Genomic DNA, 19,032 nt, shown 5'->3' on the forward strand with positions numbered 1-19,032 from the left:
TCCTCTTTCTGTCACTCATCTTCCCATGCTGACAAGTCATTGTGTTTCATCCTGCTATGTGTTCCTTTTCATGTCCCTTTCTTTCTATTGTGTATATGACTAAATTTATCTTGTAAACATTTAAAAGTATTTGATGCTATTGTCCACACTGTGTAGGTAGACAACTTATTACACTTATCTTCAACATCTGATTAAATTTCTTCTATTTTAATACCAGAGCAGTCATGCAACTTGTAAAAGGCAACCATGTATGTATAGTTCATTACTGTGTTTATTCTACCATGTTTGTGAAATTGGGATCTTCTCTTTTCAACAGGTGCCGATATTGCAAATGTCTGTAATGAAGCAGCTCTTATAGCTGCTCGTGACCTAAATGATTCAATAACTATGAAGCATTTCGAACAAGCTATCGAACGAGTGGTAGCTGGTATGGAAAAGAAAACGAATGTACTGCAGCCTGAAGAAAAGAAGATAGTTGCATACCATGAAGCAGGCCATGCTGTTGCAGGATGGTTTCTAGAACATGCTGACCCACTTCTGAAGGTTAGGCATTTTCCATTTAATGGAATCTCATGTTTTAGACTTTTGGGATGTGATCTTATTTAAAGAATTTAGATCCAGAAGCAATCTAGTTCAAAATTCTTGTTGTACCGGGTGAGTTGGCCGTGTGGCTAGGGGCGCACGTCTGTGAGCTTGCATCCGGGAAATAGTGAGTTCGAATCCCATTGTCGGCATCTCTGAAGATGGTTTCCCGCAGTTTCCCATTTTTACACCAGGCAAATGCTGGGGCTGTACCTTATTTAAGGCCATGGCCGCTTCCAACTCCTAGGCCTTTCCTATCCCATCGTCGCCATAAGACCTATCTGTGTCGGTGCGACCTAAAGTCATTAGCAAATAAATAAAAACATTTGTTGTGATCTTGTTGCTTCTTTTTTAAGGGTTGATATTGGTGGATTAAGAGTCTGTAACAATATGTCTTAGTTGTGAAGTATGTGTGAACTGAAGTATAAAATGAAGATGATGAGCGGGCTCTTAATTACCCCCCCCTTCCGCCTCTCTTGCAGCTGGCTTGCTCTTGTGACACTTTCTGTCTGACTGACAATGGCTAATTCGGTGCGCCTCGTGTTGTATCTGTGTGTGTTAAGCGGAGGGGTATGGGTTGGGGAGAGGTGGGCAGGTGAGTTATTGGCTGTTCTCGGAGGAGGGGGTTTATCTATAGGTGGAACTTTTAGATGTGGGAATTTATTGATGTTTTTGAACATGTTTTCTTTTATTTTTAATATTTTTAATAATTGTGGGATTTGATCGTATAAAGGATTTTTAGTCTTTATAATGTCATTTAAGTTATGGTGTCTGTTGGAAAACTGGTCTATGTAAATGTAGATGTATTCGTTCATCAGTTTGCCGTTTTTCTTTAGTGTAGTTTATGCCACCATAAGGGTAACGCTAATGTAAACAAAGATTATCCGTAAAATGCCAGTAAATGTATATGAATGTGCAGTGGAATGAAAATAAGAGGGACTCAGTGGTAAGGAGAGAGGATGGTCAGGACCGCTGAATATAAGGACAAAACAAAATAACGGAATTTCAAATAACATTTTTTAAAAATCATTTTGAATCAGCGGAAAGATATAAGAATTTATATTCTAGCAAGAACAGTTTGGTAAGATTTTTAAATACAAATAGAAAGACTGTACAAAAAAGGGAAATATACAAATAGATATCAATTAATATTTGGTAAGATTTTTTGGTACAAATAATGAGAATGTAGTGTACAAATAGATGTAAATTAATTTAGGGTATAATAATTAGATAAGATTTTTTTAACTACAAATTAAAAGACTGTGCAGTAAGATTGGAGTGTACAAATAGATATCAATAAATTTAGGATATACATTAATTCTCAAAACATGCGCAGCTATGAGCTCGCATCCGGGAGATAGTGGGTTCGAACCCCACTGTCGTCAGCCCTGAAGAGGGTTTTCCATCGTTTCCCAATTTCACACCAGGCAAATGCTGGGGCTGTACCTTAAGGCCATGGCTGCTTTCTTCCCATTCCTAAGTCTTTCCTGTCCCATTGTCGCCATAATCCCTATCTGTGTCGGTGCGACGTAAAGAAAAAAAAATCTCAAAACACAGCTGATATACTAACAGGAGTACCAACTTGAGTTTATATATTTAAAGCTTGCAGATGAATAATAAGCTTTCCAAATATAATAATTTAACAGCAATGCTAATGGTAAGAAGCTGCTTGAGAAATGCTATGATGGGTACGTATGTGATACAAAAACCATTACAAGCCATCAAAGTACATGTTTAGAAGAAATTGGTTATAAGAAATTACGTTAACATAAGTGTGTGTGAAGATGTGAGACGTGAAGAAAATTCTGAGGGATCATAGCCCATGCTTAAACTTAATAGTGATCGGAACAAGTGCCATAATAACATGAGTGTGCGTTAAGACGTGAAAAATCGAGAGAAAACTTGTTCCAAGGGATCATAGTACATTGTTAGAATTAATAGTGATTGTGACAAGTTCTTTAATAACACAAGTGTGCGTAAGGATGTGAAACATGAAGGGAAATCATATACTGAAGGGAAATCATATACAAGATACAAAGGTAGTACAACCTATGGTATAAAGGTTTAGGATGGGAGAAATAGGATTTAAAAAAAAAAAAAAAAAAAAAAAAAAAAAAAAAAAAAAAAAAAAAAAAAAAAAAAAAAAAAAGGCGAGATGTACGTCAGACGTCTAGAGGTTATGGTAAACGGCCATTTCCATAATAGCAATTTGACATCGATTTGACAGCAATTTTCAGCGAAGGTTATCTTGACTGTCCTGAACTTGCCGGCCACTCCCCAAACTCCCGTCAGAGTGTCCGTAGAAAAGAATACCTGACTTAAAATTTAAATAGGAAGGTTTCCATGTGTTTCACCTCAAGGTACAGTAGCAAAGTGATGGACAGAGAAAGTTCTCATGCCTCGACGAGGTCCTGTGCTCATTCCAGTCTCGATTCCACCTGCCGAAATAAGCAGGGTGGCAAGAATATATAGGCGGAGAGAGAATTCTAGGATATATAAGCATGATTGAACAGCTGAGCCGATGAGGTATGACGACGGCGAAGGAAACAGATGAGCATTGAGTATGGCGACCAGTCAAATTTCAGCGGGAGGTAGTGGAGGAATAAATGTTGAAACATGTGCAGTGTAGACATGAAGAGGTAAGTTAAAAAAAACTGTAAAGTCTATATATATATATATATATATATATAGCACACGAAGTAAGATGGCACAAGTTAAATCTTGTTCTATGGTCATGTAGGCATGTCCAGTTTCTTTCATATGTACGCTTATTGACGAGAATTTATGATGTTTGTTTGCATTATAGTGTTCTAAGTATCTCGTTGAGGAACTTCATCCAACCCATACTCCTCCGCGTAACACACACAGATACAATACGAGGTGCACGGATTTAGCCATCGCCAGTCGGACAGAAGGTGTCACAAGAGCAAGCCAGCCGCAAGAGAGGCGAGGGGGTGAGTAAGAGCCCGCTCAGCATTCCCATTTTATACTGCAGTTCACAGAAACTTCACAACTAAAACACACCAGCTGCATTTCCTTGTATCTTAAGGAATTATACAATGACACTTTCCAAATGGTTCCTAAAGTTAAGTTCCATAGTAACGTTACACTCTCCTCTCGCGAAACTCGAACGAGGGTAGTACTAGGGAACTGACATGGGTTATCTCTCCCTTTTTTTTTCTTTTTTTTTTATTACGTTGCACCGACACAGACAGGTCTTACGGCGACGATGGGATCAGAAAGGCCTAGGAAGTGGAAGGAAGTGGCCGTGGCCTTAATTAAGGTACAGCCCTGGCATTTGCCTGGTGTGAAAATGGGAAACCACGGAAAACCATCTTCAGGGCTGCCGACAGTGGGGCTCGAACCCACTATCTCCCGATTACTGGATACTGGCCGCACTTAAGCGACTGCAGCTATCGAGCTCGGTATGGGTTATCTCAATGAAGAGATGAAGAAGTTTTAAGGTTTCCTAGTTACTGTTCCAAACATTGTACCATAAAAGACAAAATTATTTCAATCAAGAAGGAATGTTCACCAAATAGCACAATAAGTAGAGAACAGTCACCAACCAGGAAAATAATACTAAGGCATCCTTCTTACTTTAACCCTTTCAGACCTGAAAGAAAACTGGCAGCGTTAATTTTTGTTTGTATGTCAAAAACTGACTAAAATGCTCTTAAATGCATATATTTTTAGTTTATTCTACAAAATGAAAATTAATATCTGAGATTAAGCGCCCACACAGTTGTGCGTGTCAGGACTTAATTCATTACTTACAAAAAATAAAAAATAAAATCAGCTCAGTACAGCTCTGTACATGATCAAATGTTCTATTTTATAGTGTGGAACAATGTATTTTAAAAATTAAAAACGTATACACTACATTTCTCACGTACAGTATGAGTTCTGCTTTCACAGTCCTTTTGGTGGCAGCACCCAGCACTCTTGCATGCATTGCCTGAAGGGAAACCTAGCCCGCACACTTGTACCTCATGGTATTAATGTTAAACAATGCAATGCCAGGCGAAACATGTACCATACTCAAACTTAATGTAATGACATTGTTATAGTCATAAAGACTTAACTAGTATGAATAGGTGGTTCCAATAAATTAATTGTTTAACATTAATAATTGAATTTTCAATACGGTCAAAATGAAAATAATCACTTGTAACCTCATGGTATCACGCACGATGTTGTAAGTTCACAATTTACGTTCGCTAAACAATTTACACACTTCATTGATTCTATTCTGATATTCAGTAGAGCTGCTAGATTAATATGAATGCAATAAATAAATAAATACTTATTTTAGGCATTACTGCTTCCCTCCATCTTGCCTATGAACTGTATTTTTAAACTTTTCTTCTTGCTCCCTGGTGGGCAAGCGCTAAATAAAAACAACAGAAGTACATGCTACGTGTCCCGCACAAGCACTGCAGTCTGGTCTAGCGCCAAGAAAATGTCAAATAAGCTCAAACATAAATAAAATACGAACCCGCACAATTGTGCGTACACAGTCTCAAAGGGATAAGTCATCACATGTTCCGAAACGGTATGTCAATATGGTAGAAGGCACAGGTTCATGATGAAGATATGGCCAGTAAGATCATCACATTGCCAAAGCTGTTGTTAATTCTTTAAATATACCACAGAAGGAGTTCATGATGAGTGCAAGCAATTGCACCACCAGATCTTCGATTGCTTCTTCAGCAGAGATGATGTTAATTGGACGTCCATATAGCTGCAACATAATCAGAAGGCCAGAGGAGCTTACAGTACCATTAAGCTGATTAGGAAGTTCTAGAATAACTTTGGAAGTGTCCTAAATTGTATGTTGGACTACATCCTTTGGTACAAATGTCAATTAGTCTGCTTAATCCTAGTTTGGAGAAGCAATTTCTTTTAACTAACAGTTATCTGAATATAAAATTGCCAATCGGCAATTAGTATGATGACATCACACAATCACAGGTCACCTATTACCTTGTGGATCCACAATATCATTAATTAAGGTATTATTACCTTTAATATACATTTCATATACAACTTGAAGGAATAGTACATCAATTAATTCCTTGTAATACTAATAACAAGCATCAAGTCTTCCAACATTATAACATTGCTAATATAATTCAATTAAAAGGAGCTTGCACATATAATCTCAACCTTTTTATCTACACAATTTCAAGTAGATTTGATTTGGCTAAGGTGAACTTGCCTAATACGTTTAGTATTAGGGTCACTAACTAACAAAGTAACAGGAGTTAAAAACTCTAGAATAGTCCAAAGACCGCTGAAACGAGGGTCTAATTTAGATGCAAATTTATTTACGGCCTTGCTATGTGGATAAGTTCTCACAAAAACTTCCATCACCGATAGCTAATTTAGTAGGTCGACGACCTTTATTGTATCTTTTAGCAACTCTTTGATAAGAAACAGTTAATCTCTGTTTAGCCACATTTCCCAAATTTAATCAGGATTCTTGTTATCAGAGAGAAGCTGGCCAGTATTCATTATGTTTGACAGGAGAATTGGGTGTAAAATTAAACATAAGTGCCATAGGAGTTTGCATATGCGATTCACGTACTGTAGAGTTAAATGCATATTGCAACCAGTGGTGGAGGGAAGTATCCCATTTAGCATGATAATCACTATGAAATGCAATTAGAGCAGATTTTAGGTTTTTATTCATCCTCTCTTTAAATGAAGGCTTGGGTTAGTAGGATGTGGTGGTAACATGAGATATAGAAAGGTAAAAACAAAACCTTCTAAATAAATGAGAAGTAAAAGATTTTGCATTGTCAGAAACAATGAACTTGGGAGGTCGAAAAGATGAAAAGATGGAGTTCAAACAAACAATACTAGTGAGAGTGTTAGTAGAAAGGGTTGGGAAGATCCAGGTAAAACGGGTACAACCGTCAACTCACAAGCATAAACCGGTGCCCCTGGGCCGTTCTAGGTAACGGGCCCACATGATCTATAAAAAACCTCTCCATGGGCCGTGTAGCATGAGATGAAGCTAACGTGCCGATACGAGTGTTGACAGCAGATTTCACTCAGCTATTTGCTTTACGTCGCACCGACACATATAGGTCTTATGGCGACGATGGGATATGAAAGGCCTAGGAATGGGAAGGAAGCGGCCGTGGCCTTAATTAAGGTACAGCCCTAGCATTTGCCTGGTGTGAAAATGGGAAACCATGGAAAACCGTCTTCAGGGCTGCCGACAGTGGGGTTCAAACCCACTATCTCCTGATTACTGGATACTGGCCGCACTTAAGCGATTGCAGCTATCGAGCTCGGTGACAGCAGGTTTGCTGATGGCACACTGTTTACATGTTTTTACCAATTCTCTAATCTCAGTATCCATATTTTTCCAAATAAGGAAGTGCCTGATCTTTTGTCTGGTTTTAAAAAGCACCCAAATGCCTCCTCTCTCCCTCCCCCCTCCCCCCCGCTCCCAAAGGAGAATAGATATAATTTTTTAAAACAACAGGGATGAGGTGGTCATTTCGTGACTTGCAACACAGAATGTTGTTCTTGAGAAAATATGGTTTAACAGCTTTACCAGCTTTAATACTGGCAATGATGGGTTTCAACTCAGAATCAGCATATTGAAACTTAGTAATGTCTTTATTCAAGAGGGGAAAATCCATCAATAAGGCATTAACACTCCGAGATGAGCACATACACGAATCAGGGAATTTAGGGGTTTGAATTTAATTGGTATTGTCCGAAACATCACCAAACATATGACTTAACCCATCTGCAATCACATTATCTGTGCCATGGATGTGTCGAGCATCAAAATTGAAAGATCCAATTTGAATGGCCCATCTGGTCAGACGACCAGAATGACGGGGTGTATTGATAGTCGGTCTCCACAAAAAAATGCGAATGCACAATATATGACCAAAATTTTTCCAATGAAAAGATCACAGCTACACACTCCAGTTCATATTCTGAATACTTAGATTTGATGGGTCTCCTTCCCTGGTCACTTTCCTGAAGAAGGACACTGGCAATAGCGGAGCAGGACCCATCAGTTTGCACAATGAAAGGTTTGTTAAAATCCGGGATGGCAAGGACTGGAGCATTAGCAAGGGTGAGTTTCAATGTTTCAAAGGCCTTTTCCTATGGTTGTTCACAAATGAATTTAGTATTCTTACGTCTTAGGGAATTCAGAGGAGCAGCAATCTCAGCAAAATTCGGGACAAACTCTTGAAAGAAATTAGCCATGTTAACGAAACAAGTGATATCCTGATCCTTGGGTGGGGGAAAGTCGTGAATAGTTTGAGTTCGACTTCTATCGATGGTTACCCCATTAGTAAACACAATGTGTCCCAAGAAGGAAATCTGTGGCTTAGCAAATGAGATCTTAGACAATTTTACAGTCAGTCCAATACGTTGTAATCTACTGAAGACTTTCTCGAGATGTAGAACATGTTCTTCAAACGTCCTCGAGTACACAATTAAATCGTCCAGATAATTTTAGACATAAGAGAATTTTATGTCCGATAAAATGGAATGTAAAAGCCTATTGAGAACCGCCGCACCTGTCGATAAACCGAACGGCACGGTACAAATTTATAGAGGTTCCAGTCTGTACAAAATTCAGTTAAGATGTCTTGACTCTTCAGCTAGGGGGATCTGATAATATGCTTGGTTCAAATCAAATGAGGTAAAAAATCTAGCATCATGGAACCAGGAGAAACAAGTATGGATATCAGGAAGTGGTACAGTCTGTGGAATTATCTTTTACCTTGAGGTTTTGGAACCAGGAAAATAGGGGATGAATAGGCTGAGGTTGAGGGACGGATGACTTCTTCTGTTAGCAAATCTTCAATTACTCCCTTATTTTCATACTTGGAGGTGCCAATCGATAAGGAAATGTTGTCTGAAATATGAATTTTATATTCTAAAAGATTTGTTAACTCAAGATGGAAACTTGGCACATAGGTGGTGGTGGTGATTATTGTTTTAAGAGGAAGTACAGCTAGGCAACCATCCTCTATATAACACTAATCAGAGGGAAAAATGGAAGGGATCTGACACTCCAAAAAATGAAAACATTGGCCAAAGGAAACAAGAGCCACGAAGGGCGTGAAAATGAAAGACTGTCTAGCCCTCGCAAACCTAATAGCGACAGGGTTGGAAAAGAACAAGATTTACCGAGGGAGGTCGGATAGGAGAGATGAAAGTGAGGAGCTTGGCACACTAAGTGGAAGCAATGCCAGGACTCAGCTAAGGGCCCTGTGGTCGCCAACCAACACGTCGAAGTTCAGAGCCCCTGGGGCCCTTTTTAGTCGCCTCGTATGACAGGCAGGGGATACCGTGGGTGTTATTCTACTGCCCCTACCTACAGGGGGTACTTGGCACATAAGGCACATATTTGATCAGCCTGTACATCTGGTAGATGATCTGAATTGATTTTAGAAGGTGTAACCTCTTCCTCTAATTCAGTAAATAAAATTTGATTGGCTGCAACTATGTGTTTATCAATTAATGGAATCAAAGTATTAGGAGAAAATTTGAAAAATAAGCTTCCTTCCAGAAGGTTAAGTATCAACCCAACATGAGATAAAAAAATCAGGTCCCAAAATCATATCATAACACAAGTCCTTCACAACAATTAGTTCAAATTTCCATGTGAAATTCTCAATGCGAATTTTGACATGAGTAAAACCTAAAATAGAAACAGCTGATCCATTAGCAGTGAAACAATTAACATAGGTTGAATTGTAGTTAGCTTGCAGGGTGACTTAAAATGGTTATACCAAGACATGTTAAGTAAGGAGAAAGCACTGCCAGAGTCAACCAGTGCTGACACAGGTTCACTGTTAACCTGAGCTGAAATAAAAGGTAGATTATGGCACACATCGGCTGAAATTCTTTGACGATCAACATGACATATTGAATCAGCACTAGCAGAGAAACCATTTAGATTTATTGAATTATTAAGTAGTGTATCGGTCTCTGTTTTTTTTTTTTAAATGCATATTTCTTCCTTAGACACATTTGAGGCTTAAACAAGGAATTATTGGAACAATTTTGGGGGGCCAAAGGACAGAATCTCTTCACATGTTGTTTAGATCCACATGAATAGCATGCAGCATTAGGATTTAATTTACTGGTAGTATTCCTCTTTACTAAGGGACACGTATTCCTGAGGTGATCCTTTGATCCACAAGCGTAACACTTTTTTACAGTAGCAGGCATAACGGGTTTACCAAGCATAGAACTCTTACTAGGAGGAATGTCAACAGGATGACATAAATCATCATATCTAATGCTCTCAGCATCAACACATGCAGCTTCAAGTTGATTAAAACTTTGAAGTTTTGAAATAAAAAGTAAATAAAACCTATATGATGGAGAAATATCACGTACAATATTATCGACCATCTCTTATTCAGGGATGGACACTTTAAAGACTATGGAATAAAATTTAACATCGGACATAAGATGACAATTTTTCATTCAACGATTGTGCTCTATCACAACAACGTTGAATCAGTGTCCTTATGGCATGATTAGGGATATATTTTTTAAGGATCACTTCATGAAAATCACTAATGGGACAACGTTGTGATATAGCATTTGATATCGCATCTTTTAACACACCTATTGTATAAACAAAACCCTAAAAGTACTGGAAGAGTTCAGGTTAAAAACTTAAATTCTAAGCTCTCTTGTTGCTCCTCACTCATGTAAAATGAATTGTCAGTAATATTCTGTGGATAATACATTTCTCTTTCCTACATTTTCTTTCCTTTTGCCTTGCCCATCCTCTGTGACACTTCCCTGTTCCCCATCTTCCCTCAGCTGTTCTACTTACAGTGACTCACACTGATACCTCCCCTGAACTAGCTCCCTGATGAGAACCCTTAGTCCTCAGTTTCCTTCTCCTTCAAACGTTAGCCCACCTATCATCCACAACTTCCTCCCTTCCTTCCCCTTCCTCTTGTATACTTAGTATATCCTGTACATTGTTGGGGGTTGTGTTGTTGTTGTTGTTGTTGTGACCTACATATTAACAGAATAAAAAACTGGCATTAACACTGAAATATTGAAAGGATTACAGAAGAATTACATAGCAATTAAGCAAGCAAGATACAATCTTATAACTGCAATTCTAAATGCACATGCCGGGCTGAGTGGCTCAGACGGTTAAGGCGCTGGCCTTCTAACCCCAACTTGGCAGGTTCGATCCTGGCTCAGTCCGGTGGTATTTGAAGGTGCTCAAATACGACAGCCCCGTGTCGATAGATTTACTGGCACGTAAAAGAACTTCTGCGGGACTAAATTCCGGCACCTCGGCGCCTCCGAAGACCTTAAAAAGTAGTCAGTGGGACGTAAAACAAATAACATTATTATTATTATTATTATTATTATTATTATTATTATTATTATTATTATTATTATATAATTCGCTGGGGCCATCAAGGACCACGTTAAGTCTTGTTGCATTTGACACTGAACTTGGCCTTCTTTAGAGTCCAAATTTACCTCATTCTTTGTGAGTGGGCCTGCTTACGCTCCTCTGTCCAAGCGGCACCGTGTCTTCTCTTCGGTTGTTCATCTCGGTTTAGCCCGTTCGTCAATATTTTCTTGCGGAAGAGATCTCTGTTAAGGGCGTCTTCAGCTGAGATAGGTAGCATTTGCAGGTCTTCTTTGGTATTTCTAAACCAGGGAATTATGGTTTTGGGGTTTGAATCAAAAAAGTGAAAGATTTCTTTAGTTAACTTTCTTCCGTCCATTCTTTTCAGATGACCATAAAATTGTGCCTGTCTTTTTTTGATTGTGTCGGTAATTTTGTCTATTTTGCTGTAGACTTCCTTGTTGGATCTCTTTTGATGGATTCCATTTCTGTACTTTGATCCCAAGATTCCTCTCACAATTTTGCGTTCTCTTTTCTCCAGTTCTTCAAGGAGTCCTTTGTTGGCATTTAGAGACAGGGTTTCGGCTGCATATAGAACTACTGGCTTCAGAACTGTTTCATAATGACGTATCTTGGTGTTTTGGGAAAGGCATTTTTTGTTGTAGATTGTGCAGGATGTTTGGTAGGCTATTTCCAGTTTGCATACTCGCTCCTGAAGTGCTTCTCTTATTCAGTCCATTTTTCACGATGATCTCACCCAGGTATTTGAATTTGTCTACTCGGGTGATGTCCCCGTATTTTGTATGGAGTTTTGGTGGAGCCTCTTTGATCTTAGTCATTACTTCTGTTTTCTCAAACGATATCTGCAAACCAGTTTGTTCGGCAATTTCCTTTAAAATTTCAACTTGAGCTCTAGCGGTTTCTATGTCGTTTGAGAGAACAGCAATATCATCGGCAAATGCTAAGCAGTCTGTTGCGATCCCGTTGGATTTGGTTCCTATTCTCAATGGACTGTAGTTGGTTTCCTGTAATCTCACCCGCCAGGTTCTGATGATCTTTTCAAGAACACAGTTGAAGAGTATCGGGGATAGCCCATCACCTTGTCGGACCCTGTTTTGATGTCAAATGAATGCGAGAGACATCCGCGGAACTTCACCTTGGATTTTGTATCGGTCAGGGTGGCTCTAATTAATGCCAGCAGTTTCAGATCAACTCCAAATTCATTTAAGATGTTTAGCAGGACTTCCCGGTCAATGGAGTCGTACGTTTTCTTAAAGTCCACAAAGACAGACACATACTGCTTGGACCTTAGTGTACAATATCTGATGATCGTTTTGAGATTTTGGATCTGTTCAGCTCTTGAGCGACCTTTTCTGAACCCTCCTTGGTATTCACCTATTTGATGTTCGACTTGTGCTTCCAAACGCTCCAGGATGGCAAGTGATAGAATTTTGTAAGTCACGGGTTCTTCATGCTGCCTTTTTTGTGTAATGGATGGATCAAAGCTATTTTCCAATCTTCGGGTAGGGTCTCCTTGTTCCAAATTTCTTCTATTTGCTTTTGCAAGATATCAAGTGATTCCTCTGGGACATATTTCCATAGTTCTGCTACTACTGAGTCTTCCCCCGGCGCTTTGTTATTTTTGAGACGGGCAATGTGGCGCTTAATTTCATCTCTGTCGGGTGGTCTGGAATCTGGGTACCTGAATAAGGGTTCCTTGGTCTCAATGGCGCTTTGCGGTTTAGAGCAATTAAGTAAATTCTTGAAGTAATCTGCCAGAATGCTGCAATTTTCTTCATTTGACATCGCCAGTATGCCGTCCTTTCGCTCAAAGCATAGAGATGGTGGTTTATAGCCAGTGAGTTTGCGTTTGAAGGCTCTGTAGTACTCTCTGCTTTCATTCTTCCTAAAGTTTTGTTCTATCTTTTCAATGAGAGATTTTTCGTATTTACGTTTCTCAGTTCTGAACACCCTAGCTGCTTGTGCACATTGGGTTTTGTAGGTTTCCCAATCATTTTCTGATTTCGTAGAGTAGTAATGTTTCCACGCATTGAGTCTTTCATGGAGGACTGATTCGTAGATACCATTCCACCAGGCATGCTTTTTGCTTCTCTTGATTTCTGCAACGTCTTTGGCGGCCTCAACAAGGAGACTTTTGGCGTTGTTAAAGTCACAGTCATTTGGTCTAGCCTTCTCCTGGAACTCCTCGACCCTTTGTCGAAGTTTATCATTGTCGAAGCGTGTGATCTGTTTGGTTGTCTTCCTTGTGTTTGCGGGAATTGGTTTGAATTTGATAAGAGACATATAATGATCTGAGGCCACATTGATGCCTTTCTTTACCTTGACATTCATAATCTCAGGGCTGTTTCTCCTGGAGATCGCAACATGATCAATTTGGAACTCTCCGAGAGCTTGGACGGGAGAACGCCAAGTCATTTGCTTTCTGGGTAGATGGCGAATGTGGGTCGACATGACCTGCAGGTTGTGATTTTCACAAATGGACACCAGTCTTTTGCCATTGGGATTGGTTCTTTTGTGAGCAGGGTAATTTCCTATAACTTTCTTGTACTTCTGTTCACGACCTAGTTGGGCATTGAAGTCACCCAAAAGAAGCTTGACATGGTGTTTGGGGATTTTGTTTAATTTTTCATCCAGTAGGTCCCAGAAATTATCAACTTCGTCTGGATCAGACTTCTTCTTATCGTTTGTAGTAGCATGCGCGTTAACTAGGGCGTAGGTTTTGTTCGCGCATTTAATTGCGAGTATAGACAATCTGTCATTCACAGGTTCGAAATTTGCAACAGATTTAAGGATCTTGGTTCTAACAGCAAACGCGGTTCCAAGCATCACAGCTTCATTGAGGATTCCTCTTTGCGCTTTGCTCTTGAAAAATCGGTAGCCTTCGGATTCAAAAATCTTTTCATCTGGGTACCTTGTTTCCTGTAGGGCCATTATGGATATCTGATTTTCGTGAAGAGCTTTGGTGAGGGTTTTCAGCTTGCCAGTTTGTGTAAGTGAATTTATGTTGAAAGTTGCTAGAAAGGTTTTAGATTTTGGCCTGAGTTTCTGACTCTTCGGGGTACACCGAGACGCTCCGACTCGTCTCTTGCATGATGTCGAGTCTTCCCCAGAATCCGAACGAGACTCGTACGCCGTGGCGTTCACAACGAGGGATTTATCCGAAGATTTACCTCCTGGGGTATGTTTCTTGAAATGTTGTGCCATCATGCTTTTTGACTTGACTTTGCTTTGGACGGATACCCAGCCTTTTACAACTAGGGTTGTTAGCCCTAGAGGTTGCCTCAAGATGTTTTCTGGCTTCTGGTCATTTACCAGTCTTCGCCGTAACCCTGGCAAGGGACCAGTTTTTTTTTTTTCACGGTGGTATTTTATTTCCCTACTACCCTCTGAGTCTGCTGGCGGCAGAGCCAGCGAGCTTCCCTAATTCCAATGGGACGCGCCTGATGGAGGTAACCGGTAAATCCCCACACGGGTATTATTATTATTATTATTATTATTATTATTATTATTATAAATGCACTTAAGGGTACGTGTACGTGAATTATTTTCAAAAATTTGAATTTTTTATTTTTGTGTATTACTATTCTTTGGAGTTCTCTCTTTCAGAATATATATAGTTTACATATGTTAGCAAGCATATTTTGTCCTAAATGTTGTTTTTAAAAATGTCTGCACTAACTAGCCAAGCCCCTTTAAATGTCAAATATTTGAAAGTGACATTACTTTTCCACCAGTGAAGATATCGGAAAGTGGTAAGTAGTATTTTATCGATTGGCTGCTGTGCGTAAGAACTGACTGCTCTTAGACCTGCCAGCTGCAACGTGTTAGGTTTTAAACAGAAGCCAGTCGCATGCAAGACATTCTCTATTTGTAATGATCCAGTATTTGCCTGGTGTGAAAATGGTAAACCACAGAAAACCACCTCCATGGCTTGTTACAACTGTACTATGGCTTAGCTATTAGGAGAAACGAGGGTAATTTGGAAACTATGAGAAAATCTGTGTGGGCTAGTTTACTTCACAAAGCATCAGCTGATGACCACCCACAACACGTGTTATTTCCTCCAGGTACAGACTCCTGGTGTGGGTACCAGAGAGCAAAGGCTGAGGGTAAAGATTTTTCTCATAAACATTCATTACCTTATGCTGTTAATGAAGCCATAAAACCTATTTATATAGATCTTAGTGCCAAAAATCTCTTCGAAAAATGTTCATATGGACGAACACAGAACCGTAATGAGGGTTTCCATCATTGCATTTGGGAACATGTGACAAAATGCAGATTTGTAGGTCATCCTACTCTAAAAATGGGTGTATTGGATGCAGTAATCTGCTTCAATGCAGGTGCTGCATCCAGATGTAAGGTACTGGAGTCATTAGGAATGTCTCCAGGGGAAAATATGGCCTCAGCATTAGCTGCAATTGATCGCCATAGGGTAATTGATGCTGAGAGGGCCGTATTTGAAAGCTCGAAAGAAGCCAGAACAAAGAGAAGGAATATGAAAAATCAGGAGGATGATGAGTATGTCCTCAATCATGAGGAATATGGAGCTGGAATGCATTGAAACTAGACGGGTTGGTCACAAACTTAAATTTTTACTTTAATGGCTCTCCTGAAAAACTTGTTTTTTTTTTAGAATATTTATTTTACTATCTCAGTGACCGTTAATGATAGAGCACTGAAATTTGGCACACAGTTTCAGTAATAGTGCAATTATCTGAAAAGTAGACTACAATCATGAACATAGCTCTTTATTTATAAAGCATGGGCCATAAAATATTCAACAAAATTTATGAAAATATTAATAACAATTTTAGAAATTTTCCCACAAAAGAACTATTGTACCAAATATCATGATTGTAGTCTACTTTGTAGCTACATGCTGTGGGTAGCACATGTAAAAATATCATTCATATCACACGAGTAGTTTCTGAGTTTACCCATCTGACAGCTTGGAATGATTTTGCAGACTTAAAAAACAATGCAAGAAATCAACTCTCATAAAAAATAAACAATTAAAATGAACCAATAACTAATAATATAAAAACTATCTACAATGTTCATTCACTGCACATAATTTTTGTCCACCTAGAACAAGTGTATCTGGCCAAATTATGATGGCAAATATAGTGATTTTCCACTATTTTACTATGGTCTTCAGAGACACGTGCCCTTAAGCAGCATAACAGGTTAACTGAAGCAATAGAAATGCAGTTAAAACTAAATACTTAACCTTCTACGGACGTTTGTTGGTATATAATTGACAACTGTATTATGGTCGGTAGTCACTGTAGAGTCAATATCACACTTTTTCCATTATCTGCAGTTGCTTGTTGATTATACATCATGACGACTCTAATGGACACGTTCAAGGAGACATGGAGTAACTTCTGCTTCCAACTCCACGCAATATTTGCAACTTCTAGGGAAGCTGCAATAAGAATAATCTATGACAGCAACTGTGTTCGCTGCTTGGCCTAGGATGCAGCTGGGCCCTCTGGGTTGAATAGGAAGCAGTATAATACAATTTGAGGACCAAATAAGTGAAGTGTTAGGAGAAAAATCCAGTAGTGATGATAGCGATAACACACAAAGGATAAATGAACAATCGAGTGATGAAGGTGTTAGTAGTGCTGAAAGCATGAGAAGTTTACTGTATGTTGACAGGTGCAAGGAAGTAAAAACTGATGATAGGAATGTAAAGAACACACGTTCTGTAATAATTCTGTACCTAAGAATATTTGGGCACTTGATGCAGAGCCTATTGACTAGTTTTGGGCTATTCTTGGGCAGTGAATTGCTCGATGCAATTGTTAAATGTAAACGGTGGTGGTGGTAGCGGCGGTGATGATTACTGTTTTAACAAGAAGTACAACTGGACGACCATCCTCTATTAATAATAATCAGAGGGGAAAATAGAAGCGGTCTGACACTTTGGAAAATGAGGGTGTCGAAAAAAGAAACAGAAGGGCCATGAAGGGCATGAAAATGAAAGACTTCCTGGGCCTCGAAAACCTCATACAGTCAGGATCGGGGAAGAAGAAGGTTTTTCTTAAAATATTCAATTTTTTAAAAAAATGTTCCACCTATTCAATACATTACATTCATGTGAACATTATGACATCTCTATAATTATAAAAGGAAGTGTTTGTCTGTCTGTGTGTGTGCCTGTGCGCGATGCCCAGCAAAATGTACAGCACGCAGAGATCTGAAATTTTGAACAGGGGTAGATGGAAGGGTGTCCGAATGCACCTCGAAGCCGGAATTTTCATTTTCGCTTTCGTTGGTGAGTTATGAACGAAAAACCATCGGAAAACGTGCATTGGGATATGACAATCCAACGTGCTGTCACCAAGATTAAATGCATAGAGTCGCTGTCTCTAGGCAACGTACATAAGATAGGTAGAGAACACAATATTCAAGGAGCCATTTTACGTCCAGGACGTAGAAAGCTGTTTTTGGTCTTATATGGTGTGAGGGCATATGACGGTGTTGATGATGATTCGTCCGTCGGATCGGGAAGTTAAGTCTTGAGCTATTCGAGAGGAGTGGCATATGTGCCGGCGGCGGTTTTCATCCTCTTCATTTTTGCTATCATATATCATGTCATTCATTTCTTTCAACAAGCAACTTTTACAAGAATTACCCGATGTTCTACACAGTTACAAGTCTATCGACTACACGGCAGAGCTTCGAAAGACTTGGAGTCACCTGGAGTACCCTCGTACATCTTAGAGCGGACGATTGTGGCACCAATTATCCTTCTTAAGAATAAGAATCCTGCCCTCTGCAATGAACACGACTCTGAAACTGATGACTAATATTATTGAAGCCATTCTCATGATTGGGCATGTCGTGAGCGAAGTAATATTCATTCCTCGGATTCGAATAATTTCTTCGAATACACAGTTTAAGTTTAGATGTCTGCAGTGTTCAAAATAAAATTTTTCCATGTAATAATAAAGCAAGCATAATCTTCTTCTTTTTCTTTTTCTTCTTCTTTTTACTATATATAAAAATGGATGTTGTATGCATGTATGTATGTGTGTAAATGACACATCTCTTCCTAAACCACTGGAGCAATTTCATCCAAACTTGGTACACTTTTGACGTACTATCTGGAGACGAGCACTGTGGGGGTAAGACATTCGTAGCTCCCTTAGGGGTGGGGGGCAAGGCATAAAAATAATCGAAAAATGTGCCGAATCCACTGTTTTCGGGGTCGCTGAGATGAACAGTGACACTCCCGATTTTTCAAAAGTCAAAGTTCAGCTCCCTTTCGCATGGGGGGCGAGGGGGGAGTGATATATAGAATTAAACGAAAATAATGTCGAATACATAGTTTTCGGGGGTCGCCGAGGTGAATTGTATACTCTGGATTTTTAGTATCAGGAGACAAACCACGTGGGAGTAAGACAGCCCAGGAACCCTTAGGGGTGGGGGGGACGAGGGGGGTCAGATAAACAAATTAACGAAAATAGTGTCGAATCCATACTTTTTGGGGTCGCTGAGATGAATAGTGACACTCCGGATTTTTTAAAAAGTTCAAATTCAGCCCCCTTTGGGGTGGGGGCGAGGGGGGAGTGATATATAGAATTAAACGAAAATAGTGTCGAATACATAGTTTTCGGGGTCGCTGAGATGAATAGTGACACTCCGAATTTTTTGTATCAGGAGACAAACCACATGGGGGTAAAACACCCCAGGAACCCTTGGGGGCGGGGGGGGGGGCAAGGGGACTGAGATGTACAAATCATCAAAAGTAGTGTCCAATCCGTAATTTTCGGGGTCGCTGAGATAAATAGTAACATTCCGATTTTTTAAAACTCAAAGTTTAGCCCCCTTTAGGGTGGGGGAGAGGGGAGTGAGATATAATAATAATAATAATCGAATATACTGCCGATTCCATAGTTTTCCGGGTCACTGAGATGAATAGTAACATTCCGGATTTTTAAAGTCTAACTTCAGGCCCCTTTGGCATAGGGGGTGAGAAAGGGTGAAAAAATAAATTGTCAGAAATGACTGAGATAATGGACGTGTGTATG

The 19,032-nt window shown here is 39.5% G+C and overlaps 1 protein-coding gene across 1 annotated transcript in view; it reads left to right on the forward strand.

Moving 5' to 3' along the window:
- Afg3l2 (AFG3 like matrix AAA peptidase subunit 2) overlaps positions 1-19,032 on the forward strand; it is a 268,652-nt gene that overhangs the window by 169,934 nt on the left and 79,686 nt on the right. Inside the window, exon 11 of the mRNA XM_067147372.2 lies at positions 317-543. Coding sequence (XP_067003473.2) covers positions 317-543 — 227 coding nt within the window. The remainder of the gene's footprint in view (positions 1-316; positions 544-19,032) is intronic.

Source organism: Anabrus simplex, chromosome 5 (assembly GCF_040414725.1).
Source record: "Anabrus simplex isolate iqAnaSimp1 chromosome 5, ASM4041472v1, whole genome shotgun sequence".
NCBI lineage: Eukaryota > Metazoa > Arthropoda > Insecta > Orthoptera > Tettigoniidae > Anabrus > Anabrus simplex.